At 36.4% G+C, this 13,332-nt stretch overlaps 1 protein-coding gene across 1 annotated transcript in view; it reads left to right on the plus strand.

Annotated features, from left to right (window-relative positions):
* Positions 1-13,332, plus strand: part of SBF2 (SET binding factor 2) — a 258,529-nt gene that overhangs the window by 132,133 nt on the left and 113,064 nt on the right. The window contains exons 7-9 of the mRNA XM_034062016.1: positions 10,772-10,904; positions 12,475-12,583; positions 13,200-13,313. Coding sequence (XP_033917907.1) covers positions 10,772-10,904; positions 12,475-12,583; positions 13,200-13,313 — 356 coding nt within the window. The remainder of the gene's footprint in view (positions 1-10,771; positions 10,905-12,474; positions 12,584-13,199; positions 13,314-13,332) is intronic.

Below are 13,332 nucleotides of genomic sequence, written 5' to 3' on the forward strand. Positions count from 1 at the left end.
AACTACAGTGATAATCACTGCAGCTGAACCAGAGGACCAATTCGTACCAATATCGGTTGCTCTTGTACACAAGAGAAAAAACAAAAGAGAGGCAAGATGAAGAAACAACGTATTCACCACCTGGTCTAGCATATGATCAGGGGTCATCATCACATGATGAAGAAGAAGAAGAGGTGACTTCTCGGCCTCGGACCTCAACTGAGCTGCGGAATATGCGAAAAGATTTCACCCGTCAATCAGGGGAGCACATCATCACCTGGTTGCTCCGATGTTGGGATAATAGGGCCGATGGTCACGAACTAGCAGGTACAGAAGCCAAGCAGCTGGGGTCACTTGCTAGAGAAGGGGGAATTGACAAAGCAATTGCAAGAGAGAAAAAGTCCCTCAGTCTTTGGAGGCGACTTTTGGCAGCTGTGAAAGAAAGGTTTCCATACGAGGATGATGTTATGAGTCGTTCGGCCAAGTGGACTACTTTAGACAAAGGCATCTAGTCTCTGAAGGAATCGGCTATCGTAGAGATGATCTATCACATCAAGCCTAATAATGGGTATATACCCATAGACCCAGATGAAGTCGAATGTACATGACCCATGTGGCGAAAATTGACATGGAATGCACTGTCATCATATGCCCATTCATTGGCAACAGTAACCTGGAATGACATAGTACCACTAACAGTGGATGAAATGATTCATAAACTCCGAGAATTCAAAGACAATCTCACCCCTTCCAAAGTACTAACCGAGCCCGACCCTTTTGCATTTCTGATAGTCAGTAGCAAGCAGGATGCAGCTTTTTGCTTTTTTCCAGAAGCACAGCCCAATTGTGCAGTCTTATACTTGTGGATATTGGTTCTAATCTCTGTTCTCAGTGACCCTGGGATTTGACTTTCTTGCTGAGCTAGCATAAATCATCGTGTTGCTCCTTCACAAATAGTCTTTAACTTTCACAGTTGCTGATTCTTTTAGCTTTTTAGAATGTGTAAATCAAGTAGAGGAACTGTATTCTGGACTACACAGTGCTGTTTGAGAAAGACCCCAATTGTCTTAAAAGAATTCCACTTCCAGTACTGTGACTGGAACTACTTAATTCTTCACTGTCAGAGGGCAGTAGAGTTCAGCATACAAAACCTCAATGCTGGCTTGACTATAAGTCAAAGGATGCATGTTGGCTAGTGGCATATTACAGGAATGACATTTGCTTCTAGTTTGTTTTTCCTGTAAAATAGGTGTATGTGGTCTGTAGTTAAACTCCAGGATAATTATTCATAAAGAAGCATAAGGCTAGTGACAGACCATAATATGTGCTTAGCTGCTAATTACTCCTGCTTATATTATTGCTAATAACTTTAAATAAATGTTACCTTTTTTCTTTTTAAGAATGATAAACCCAGAAATTTCCTCTGCTAGCCCAGTACACAGCTAGCTATGGTGGCAGAAGTTGTGAATGTAAGACTTGGCAGTCATGGTTGTGAAAGGTTAATCTGCAGTAACCTGTGAAAGTTATTTTGAGAGTCAAAGGTTATCTGCAGTAGTTTGTGCCTAGGGAAAGCAAACCTGGTTGTCTTGAATGGTTGGGCAGTTGATCCTTCACAGAGGGATTAGATGCCTGAATTCCTTGGCTCTTGCCATGATGGAGGAGCTTGTATAGAACTGTAAGTAATATAAGTTGGAACAGACCCCTGAAAGTCAAAAGGTCCAACCCTGTACTCGGCCTACTTTAGAGACATACCAGGTAGGTCATCTAAACATGAATTGTGGAACAACTGATACATATTAATGTTTAGGAGTTTGAGTATTTCTTCAGGCTGTGGGTAAAAATATGTGAAAAGTTCTTACCTTGATGTAAACATAATGTCTTGTTACATGGCTTAATCTTGAACAGCCCACTTTGATACATATAGCTTGGTCAATTCTTGTTCAGCTCTCCCAAAAGACCCCTGAGTCTACAGCAATTTTTCTTCTTCAGCCTAATGTTTAACTGAACAGGGGTATCCGTGGCTATGTATTGAAGTCTCTTTGACTTCACTTTTTATCGTGAGAGTTATTATTTTATAGATCTGCACTATTACTTACTACACCTTAAATACTTCCTAAGTCAGATAGATCTTATTTGGAAATACATTTAAGATAGAGCTTGTTCAATCTGGGATTGTCTGATATACTCATGATGGAAAAAGGCTGGACTCTTTCAGTTTATAGATCCTTCAGTCCCATATTTCCATATCCAGGATATATTAAAATATCCAGGATTTTTGCTTTTGACTAAATTTGTTGACATGTTGAAAAATGTTTTCTGTAATATAATAGTTTCTTATTATTTTAATTCTGGTTTGGGGGAGGTATAATGTTCACCCTCTCATGTAGTGTACTTTATGCCAAGAGATTGCTGTATCAAATTACTGTATAAATGGGAATAGACATTCCTGATAAATATATATGTGTATTTGTATGGCTGGGAAACATTATGAAAGGGTCACTGCACAGTCAGCATGTGAGCTGGCTTCAACTTGTTGACTAAGAAAATCCTAGTGTCTTCAACATAGAGCAAGAATTTTTTGCATTTTAATACTTCATTATGTTCAGAAATAATGTAAGGGCAGCTGAGCAGTGAGAGATCTAATCTGCGCAGCATATGAAGGGACCAAATGCAGCATTTTCAGTATAGTAATGCCTAAAAGTGCGAGATGCACAGTGTGGATGTGGTGCGCTTTCTGCACATACCTCATGTTTGTGGTGAGACTTAAGTCACATGAATCAGATTTGTTTGTTATTTATTTGTTTACCAACTTCTTACCCAAGTCATTCAATTTGTTTTCTTTCCATGAGATGTCATGTATCTTGTAATGGGCATATATATATATACATCCTTTGTTGGAATTCATGTATGATTAAATTAAAGGAAGACAGTTTTATTGAAGTATATAATCAAGAAACTTCTAATCATTCTTTGATCTTAATGAATTATATGCTCTCCAGGCTGTGGAACCTGGCACAACATGTTGCATGAGTGGATGGTGCTGGCTTATGTTGTAGTTTCAGTTTAAATCCCAATGGCCAGTGAGCTGTGATTAGCTCTCTAACCCAGCAAAAGAGAATTTGCCGTTCAAGCTTTCCAAGTAGATTTGTGTGGTCTGTCAAAGAACAAATAGATTACCAAGGGATTTGATGTGGCATTTACTGGTAATGGGCCCTTACTGCTGCAACAGGGGAACAAAAAGAAAGTATTCTTTTAGATGCTGTTGGAAATAAAAGGTTATCATGGTAGTGAATTTAGTACAGGGACTCTTATGCACTCCCAGCTAGCTGCACTACATGGACAGTCACTGAGACTTCATTTCCCCAGCAGCATAAACTGCCAGGCAGCTGACCCCATTTGTGAATGTCTATATCCAGCTCCATAATCCTGACCCATCTCCTGTGCTGAAGTGGTACTTGGCTCACCCATGCTGGTATTTTATCTCACCAAGTTAACAGAAAATATTTGAAGGGTGGAAGGAGGAAAAGCCACAGCTGTTTTCTGTCGACAGTCTCATATTATGGTTTGATGCTGTGGTTAGGTTGATCTAGTAGTCAAGTGCTGTCATGAACAGATCCATCACTCTTCCAGCTTGGACTCCTTAAACTTTAATGCAGTTTGAAGAAAGCATCAGCATCATGTGGGTGGGATAAGACCATCCTTCTCAATGACAGCCATTAGAGCCGTTTACAGTCAGGTAACATCAAACTATTCCTTCAGTACCTGCTGCTCAGTGGTTTTGCATTTGTTTGGCATGTGTGGATACACTAAGAGCTCTGTCATCTACCAGTGTAATGCTGGTGCTCTGATGCCAGCTGTCAGGAGGCAGGATTCTGAAATGCGTTGGCAGTGACCAATATTTCTTGCAGTGTTCGCTGTTTTGTATAACAGTGGAGCATATGAAAAAAGATGCTCGCTTACTTTTTACCCGGTCCAAACTTGTATTACTAATGCTTCTGTTAATGAAACAAAATATGTAGTAGTTGATTTTTAAGAAAATTGTTAAGTCTCAGAAAGAAAATGTATCTGACATAAGTAAATACTACTGTTTAAAAAAGCTGTGTATTTAGTAAAGTGCTGGAATGAGCTGTTTTGTAAAAGGAAGCTTTTCAAGTAAGATGAAAAATACTAAAATTATATATAACTATTTGCTCTGTAACAATTAGATGATTTTTTAAAGTTCTTAAGGGAAAATTTCTTTTGACATACTTGAGAAGAGACAAGTTTTCTATTTATACTAGGACTTCAGAAAACATCTCTAGAAAAGTGGAAAATCTTACTTTCCAGTGAAGAGCAAAATGTAAACTCCAGACAGCAAATATCTAATAAAAGACAAATTTCAAAAAAGGCAAAAGAAGCTTACCTCTGCTTGTAGAAAATACTGAAACAGTTCCTATTCAGAACAAATTTCTTTCTACTTTTGCCGGTATGAATGTGGAAATAACTTTTCTCATTATTCCAAATCAAGCTTGATAGCAGTTAAATCATAAGACCTTGCAAATCTTTACGTTTCAGAACTTCAGTGTTAATACTCATGCTGAGAAGAAAGGAAAACCAGTTCTATAGGAATGGCCTTCCATATATTGCTTTTTTTTATTTTTTAAATGATTTTTAAAGTATTGCTGTTCAGTTGCAGTGTGTGCGAGGGTATCACTGTCTCAGGAGGTCAGGAAAAGCTCAGATCATTTCACAAAGAGAGAGTTTTTAAAGATCGCTAAATATTTTGCAGAGAATCCAAATAAGATCTTCTTAGAAAATAAAGCAACTCCTAAATTATGCATGGTAGTGGTGTTTCACAGTTTCCTTAATTGAATAATTGTGAGTTTATGCTTCATGAATGTGAACCAGTGGTGTCTTAAGATAGCTCTGACTGAACATCCTAATCAGTCACCTCTTTGTTCGTGTTGTCTTTGCATTTATTTGATTCCATTAATGTAATGCTTTGGTAGTTATATCCCTTGCGAAAGACTTTGTAGTCCTCAGACAGGAAACAGTATGTTTGCAGTTTCTTGTGTATCCTTGACCATTTTTCCTGTGTACAGTTCAAGAATGACAGTACTCTTCTCATTCTTAGATATTTTCTTTCTAAGGATCATAATGGTATTACTCTTGCTCTGCATTGTTTTGTTAAAGGACATTTTTCTGCTTTAAATGAATTCAATCAAAGTATGAGTATCCATTTACTCCATCAGGATTTAATTTGGAGTATTTCTACTAAGAATATTTTACAATCTATTGCACATGGGAGTCTTTCCTATATATTATACTATTCATTTTCATATTGCAGCTAATCATGATATTGTGGGTTTAATTCTCTATTTTGCCTGTTGGCTTTATTCTTAGCTATGAGTGAAATACTTGCTTTTGAATTTTTATGTAAATAAATAAGCCATGTATTTGTCTGGAATTAGTCATTGTAGTTTGATTCAGGTCACTTGAGAACTGCAGTTTTATACATAGCCGCAAAGATTACAAAAATATCCATCACCAAGGTAGAAAGTCATTAACTATTTTCATATACTTCTTGTGTTGATGAAAGTAAAATGTACTGAATTCATACCTTTAGGATATACCTGTGCTTTCAGTTGCTGATGTTCAGTTGGTAATGCAGCTTTTGCTGCTCCTTTAAGTAGGTCTTCAGAGGGATTTAATGAAATTGGTAATAATGACGTGCTACCAACATGCGGGTGATAGGCATCACTGTATGTCTTCCTAAGTAGATAGTATTTTGTGCTTAATCCGTGTTTCTTTGTGCCTGTGTAATTTTGAGTTTGGGTAACAACCATCTGCTTGATTCAGTGTTGACAGAACACAATTGATAGTGTTAAACTTTGGGGGAGTGACAATGATAGGAATACTTATCCATCAGCTGAAGAGATATTTTTATATATATTTACTCATTTCACTCTCTTTGATACACTGTTTAATGATCAGTTGGCTTTTACGGCATTTATACTAGAATCATTATGGTCCTCCTGTTCCTTACCTCTTCCCACCCTCCCCAAAAGCTGGTCTGTAGAGAAGCCTTCATTCTGCCCTGCTTCTTACAAAGAACATGCAGCATTCATGGTTCAGATACTGAATTGCCTTCAGTTCCAGAATCAAAAGTTTATCTTTAAAAACGTGTTTTGATTTCAGTACTAGGTGTCACATACATATTTTCTACCATGAGCTCAGAAATTAGTGTGAACATGTTATTCGTGAAGTGCTCGATTCTTTGAGGGAGTGTTAACTGAAGACTCCGTGCTTCAGAGGCTGCTTCTCTTCCTTTTTAGTCTGACAAAGACCTAATAAATTAATCTCTTGAGGTATGGGTCTGACTCATTTCTCCGCTACACAGCCAGACAGCAGGATAAACTAACCTTCACAAAACTCTCTGCTTGTGTAGCTAGATTGCTTCCCTTTACTCTCACACTTTATGAGCTAGTTTGGCTATGATTTAATCATGTAGCATGCAGTGTTGTCCTACTCTAACAACAGATTGCATACTTTTCTAAATGTGAATTGATCCTTAACAAAGTAACATAGCAATGTGGGGGATTGGTTTTAACTGTGTGTAGTTGATTGGAGATACTGTGTAATTTTTGGATTGATGAATGGAATTTGGCAAGATTACATATGTGAGCATTGAGTACAGTTGTTGCCTCTTATTTGTTAGTTAAGCTTGTATTTTGTTCATTAGCAGTGCTATGCAGCTGCATCTAAAAATAAAAATGAAAAGAGTTTTGTTTTTCTCAACTTTTTTCCCCAGTTATCTTTAGAGATTGACACTGCCTGGCACAGAATTTGTACTTTGCACTCTCCAGTGGCCTTTCAGAAAGGCTTTTCAGTCTTTGTTGACCCATTTCCTGGATTAGTCTGGCTAAGTTATGGATTATTTTCTCTATTGAGCTTTTTCTTGTGTCCAGTAATTCAAGAATGGCAGATTGGCATAATAATGTATTCTATAGTTGAGTTTCCAAATCGATGTTTATAACTCTTTACAGAAGTCTGAAGAAGTTAGTGATAATATTTTGATTTCTTGCAATATAGAAGACAGCTAATAATTTGTCAAGTACACTTTGTGTTTGGGTTTTTTTTTTAATCATGCTTGAATAAATACTTAAATTCTGGAACAACAGGAAGCAGGCAGAATGATACATTTGTTGCTGTAGGATGTCAGATAATTTAGTACAAATTACAGATTCTTTAAATACTTGAAAACAGTGAAGGTCAGGAAGCCTTCATTCAAAATTGTCCAGCATATGTATAATATTTTACAGGATGTCTGTCTCTGGACTGCAAAAGAGTAATCTGTAAAAATCAACTTGTTTATTGTTTTTTGTGTTGTCTATTTATGCCCTGACAAATTAGCATCGGATGTAGTTTGGAGTCTCAAGACCAGTATATGGTTCAAGGTTATAGACTGACATGACTGTGTCTTGTAGCATAAGGAAACTGGGCTCAGGCTGTTATTTGGAACTGTTTGTTTTCAGTAAATAGCATGCAAGGCTGGAAACAACATCTTGGTGTATTGGTCAAACAGTTTAATTGATAGTTTAAATGGTTTAAAAAAGGAAAGTAATTGAAAGTGTTACTGTTTATAATTTGTTTGATTCAGTCATATTGCTGATATTTCTGAAAATATATGTTGCAAAGTATTTGTGGAATTTTTTGTGTATTTTTTAGGCATTTAGAATATAGATAATGGTAGAGAGAATCTAGAAATAACACTTAGATAAGAGATTCAATCCACTGAAAATTCCAGGTTCAGCTTGAAGTTAACATCTGTAAAGTTCTGTTGGTTACGTTAGGTAATTATCTCATGTTTCCCACACAGGTTTCTTTTGGTATTTGGAATTAGCCCAGTTGTTCAGACAGGGTGTGCTAATCTCTGTCCCACACTTGACTCTGCTGAGGTGTTTCCGTGTGCAGGGATTTTAGCCAGTGATAGATTGCGTGGCAGTAATTTGCATGGTTCACTGATGCTGTTTTTCCCAAAGACCAGCTTAACTTGGACATGTGATGGGGATTGCCGGAGTGGAGAGACAAATGCTGTCTATCCCTTTCGATATGTGAGCAGTTTTCCAGTGAGCTTTCCTTGTCCCTAGCAGCCTGTCTCATTGCTTTGGTAATGTGTTTCGCTTGTCCCTGTTGAAATTCACAGAGAAGGTTGGATATTTCCTGGTGCCCTTACTGTTTTTTCTTTTTCCTGCTATTCCTTAAAAGACCTGCTGATTTATGAGAGAGACGTGTTAAAAAATCTCTCCATTTGTTTTTTTCCATAAGTTATGCAAATAAAGCAATGCTTTTGCCTAAGTCAGCAAAGCTGGAGCTACATCAGGTGCACTCATATCACAGCAAACATTTCAAATTAATCCTTCATGGCCAGTTAAAATGTAGTGAAGATCTGAGAGACTGACTAGCAGAATGTAATAAAAACTTTGCAGTAAATATTCTATATGGCATAAAGTTTATACATGCTAAAAATAGTCATCTTCAATATCAAATTATCTTGGTGCTGATAAAGTTACAATGAGAAATGCCTTTGAGAAGTACAAACGGAAGCTTTATCTGCAGCCAATAATATGCAGGAAAACAGAACTAGTTTTCCTAGTGAAAGCCTCACAAACTGTGTCACCACTGCTTAATAGTTTGAATAAAAAAAAACAAAAAAAACCCAAACAAAACCCAAAAGCTTTTGTTTTTTTCTTATTTTTGTTTCCCTCCTTTTTATTCCATTAAGTGTTGGGTTTTTGGGTATTGTCCCTTTGTCCTCCAGTAAAACCTTGAGAGGAAGATGGAACTTGTGCACTCCAGGCTTGCTGTAATTAAGTTCAGATTACAATCCTGTTGTTGGGCAGTTTTGCATAAAAAGTGCAGTTCAGGTTTTTAAACTCTTGCAGGGACTTCTTCCTAACAGAATCATAGACTCATAGAATCATAGAATAGTTAGGGTTGGAAAGGACCTTAAGATCATCAAGTTCCAACCCCCTGCCATGGGCAGGGACACCTCACACTAAACCATGTCACCCAAGGCTCTGTCCAGCCTGGCATTGAACACCACCTGGGATGTGGCATTCACAACTTCCTTGGGCAACCTATTCCAGTGCCTCACCACCCTCACAGTAAGGAACTTCCCCCTTATATCCAATCTAAACTTACCCTGTTTAAGTTTTAACCCGTTACCCCTTGTCCCACCACTACAGTCCCTAATGAAGAGTCCCTCCCCAGCATCTTTATAGGCCCCTTCAGATACTGGAAGGCTGCTATGGCAGCAGTGTATAACTTTCTGTTCAGTTGTATACATATCCTCATACATACACAGAAGAAAGATTGCTATTTCAAATTAGCTTCTAACAATTCACTGATGGATGCTGTTTCATTCACATGAGGAAACTAGTTTGATTTTTTTTTTAACACTATCCATACAGTTTGTTTTACACTAGCAGAATATTAATTATGACCCTAAAAGCAATAGCAAATAGTAACTCACTTGGTGTTACAACAAAACCTTCTGTCCTTGAGTCCTCTCAAATCTCTGATGTTGATTTCATGACCCTGTCTTTTCAAATCTTGGCAAATGGAGGTTGAAAGCACAAGCTATTATGCTATTGACTTGTTCATCCCAAGAATTGCCTTTTTCTCAACAACTCTCTCTGAATCATTGTCCCTTTATATTGAACCAAGCTCTACTCCAGCAAAACAAATCTTCATGCAACATCATAGCAAAAAAAAAGAGTTGTCAATTTGTGTAATAAAAATTTCTTAAGCGAAACAAGGTGTTAATTATCATGTGAATATAGTGGCTATCAAACTAGTCACACTTCTTATTGGGAAGATTATTGTAAGATAAGCAGTAGCTTTATAGAGGTAATAGAGTCTGTCTTACTGATAACACAAGCTGTGTCCTTAGGGAAACATCATACATTCCAGCATATTTCAGGAAATTTCAGAAATTTCAGTATCCCTCACATCTCAGACATGTCTGGTTCTCAGGATGGGACTTTGTTTTAAAGGAAATGTATTTTTGGTTTTCCCTGAAAGCACATGGCTTTGTCCCTTAGGTAAATGATATCGTCTCAGCACTACCCCACCCACACACACTGATCACCCCCATCATCTGATTCATGAGTGCTACCCTAAATCTTGTGGGGCTTATTGAAACAATCAGATCTTCTTTAACATATTCTTCTTATGACATGTATCTTCTTACTGCCCTTTTTTAACCTTGTGACTCCTAGAATGCTACCCATGGATAAAGTATGAATGTATTCCTAGGAAGTCACTGTCATTTTCTTTGAGCTTGGCAGTGTGTTTTTTTGGTTTGAGTTTGTTTTTTTTTTTCCTCCATTGAGATACATAAAGGTTTAGAAGTTAAGCCTGGATCAGTGACCAGAATGTAATTTTAGATACACAGAACGCTATGCAGAAGGTACACATAATACTGTTTGAAGTCATTAAGCATTGCTGGGATTTGTGTTGAAAAGAGGAAATCCTTGAAAGGATTGAAAGGGAGATATGATATATTTGAAATATAGAACTATATTCAGGTAGTATTTTAATAACTTGATAAATAGAAAAGAAGCTGTATGAGTTAAATAAAAAGCAGAAAAACTTGGGGTTTTGGCAATTTATGAATTTATCATATGCTTTTTTGAAAATTTCTTCAGAAAATATAATGAATATGATTCTGATTCTTCTTCTGATATATTGTTATTTTCCCTTTTCCTTTTTATTTTCCTTTTTTTTTTCTTTTTTCTTTTTTTTATAGGAATCCAAAATGTACTCAGCTTATTCTGTGCTGTGCTTACGGAAAATAAGATTCTCTTTCACTCAGCAAGTTTTCAGAGACTCAGTGATGCCTGTAGGGCTCTGGAGTCTTTGATGTTTCCCCTCAAATACAGGTGAGTGCAGTTTTGATTCTTTGAACTCTGACTAATTTTCTAACCTATTTTATAACTTATATTACATTATCCTTAACAGAAGGAACTGTGCTATATTTATTCAAATAAGCAAAGGTTTTTATAATCATATATACGAGTCCTAGTCTGTACACATCATTTATAAAAATCTGATTGCATCATGACAGTGGAAACAATTAAAGGAGAAACATCCTACCTACAAATACAGTAGGAGCCCTAGTCAAAACATCAGTTGGATGGTGCAGCGTGACAGTGATGATCCGTGAGTAAATGCATGGAAAAGATATTGAGGAGATCTAATAATAGTCTACAATAAGAGGAGATGTGTGGCAGGAAAACAAGAGACTGGAGTCATAAATTGTAGCGAGGGTGAGAGAGGCTTCTGGCTGTACACAGGGAAAACATGTTTGATTATGAGGGTAACAAATCAGTGGAACAGAGCCTATGGAACTTTCATCCCTGTAGGTTTTAGGACCTAGCTGCACAAAGCCCAGGACAACGCGATCTCGATTCAGTCTTGCTATGAGCTATAGGGTGGACTAAATGGTCTCCTGAGGCTCTTTACAACCCAAAAGATTCTGTGGTTTTAAGATAAAACTGTGACACAAGGTAATGTAGCTGTTAAGTCACAGACAAATATTCACCAGAGAATGACTTTAAAACAACAAATTGACTCTAAAAAGCTACATCTGAATCCACCATTATGAAATGGGAAACTGAATGTCAAGCTATTTGGGATTTTTAGAAGACATTTAATTCTGACTCATCTGTTTCAAACATGCTTGTGTTTTAATAGCATGTTTTTATTTACAATATATTAGAGTCAGGCTTAATTTTTAATATAGAATTAGAAGGGGGAATAATTGAAAGTGAGTTCTGGAATATGTTTCTTCATGCTAAAATAGTCATGATTGTAAATTTTTTATAACTAAATTAGGCATTGAAATGTCTCAATAAATTTAGATCCAGATTTTCATGTTGCTTTGATGAAAACACTTATTGTTTTTAGATTGTTAAATCAAGTAAGCAGTATCTGAAATACACTGTTCTATGCATAACGTTTAGTTGTTATTTCAATATCAAAGCAAAAGATTTTATTTAAAGATTTCGTATTAATGATACTTCACAAAAGGCTCAATTGTAGGTGTCTGGCCAAATCCAAACCACGTTTTTAAAATGAAGTTATGATCCATAACTTTAGTGTCCCTAGTTACCTAATAAGTTCTGGACAAATATAGTGTCCATATAACATAAATGTTACAAATATAAATAGGCTTCTCTTATTTTGCAAAATACATATGTTTACAATGAGTTGCAGAATGTGTAATACGATGATTTCTGGAGTTTATATGACACATGTTCTTTTAACAGCATGTCAATTTATAAAGAAGCATTTAATTAATATTTTAATTTTTTGTTTTTAAAATACAGGCATTTGTAGTAAATTTAATACATAACAGAAGGATTTTATTTTTTTTTCTCAAGAAAAAAGGTGACCTATGTAAAAGGATAGTCAGAAGCTTTTATGTTATTTTGTTTATTCTTTTCACAGTTATCCCTATATTCCAATCCTTCCTGCACAGCTATTGGAAGTTCTCAGCTCACCAACACCTTTCATAATTGGCGTACATTCTGTCTTTCGCAATGACATTCATGAGCTTGTAAGTATGTCTGCTCAGCAATAAGTATAGTCACAGTGTTATTAGTCGTGTTTAGTTGAAGAGATGTTTATATGGACAATTCATATGTTTAAAATATTATTGTAGAAAGCAAGGCAAGATAGGAGGAGAAGAATGGAAAAGCAGCAATTCTTTTTGAAATACAGTGAGACTATAAAATAGAGAGGAAAATTATTTGATTCTAGTGCAGGATGGGAAGGAATGATTCCATTTACAGCTTTGCCGTGTGCTGGGAGAAACTGAACCAGAGTACAGAGGTGTTTAGAAACCTGTAATTCTACATACAGTTATCCTCACCATGTCATTTTACAAACAAACTTTTGTATATCTCAAATCACTGAACACAGACCTGGAACATCCAGAAACAGAAGTCAGTTTTGAAAGGTTGGTCCAATTTGACTTGCTTTGGTTTCCACTCAATTTTTATGGCTAGATTCAGTAATGTGAAGTATTTGGAGTATTCCCTTTATCAAAAACATTCTATACAGTGAAGTTAGTACTGGTTTATTTTAACTTATGTTCAGAACATTAAATTTGAACTGTTGTGTCTTTAAACTATGCTCACAGTATTCACTGCTGATGTGTTTCTTCCTTACAGTTAGATGTAATCATAGCAGACCTGGATGGAGGCACAATTAAAATTCCTGAATGTATTCATCTTTCTCAGCTGCCAGAGCCACTGCTACATCAGACTCAAATGGCGCTATCTCTAGTATGTTTTGATACAAACC

The sequence above is a fragment of the Melopsittacus undulatus genome, chromosome 4 (genome assembly GCF_012275295.1).
Source record: "Melopsittacus undulatus isolate bMelUnd1 chromosome 4, bMelUnd1.mat.Z, whole genome shotgun sequence".
NCBI classification, from domain to species: Eukaryota; Metazoa; Chordata; class Aves; order Psittaciformes; family Psittaculidae; genus Melopsittacus; species Melopsittacus undulatus.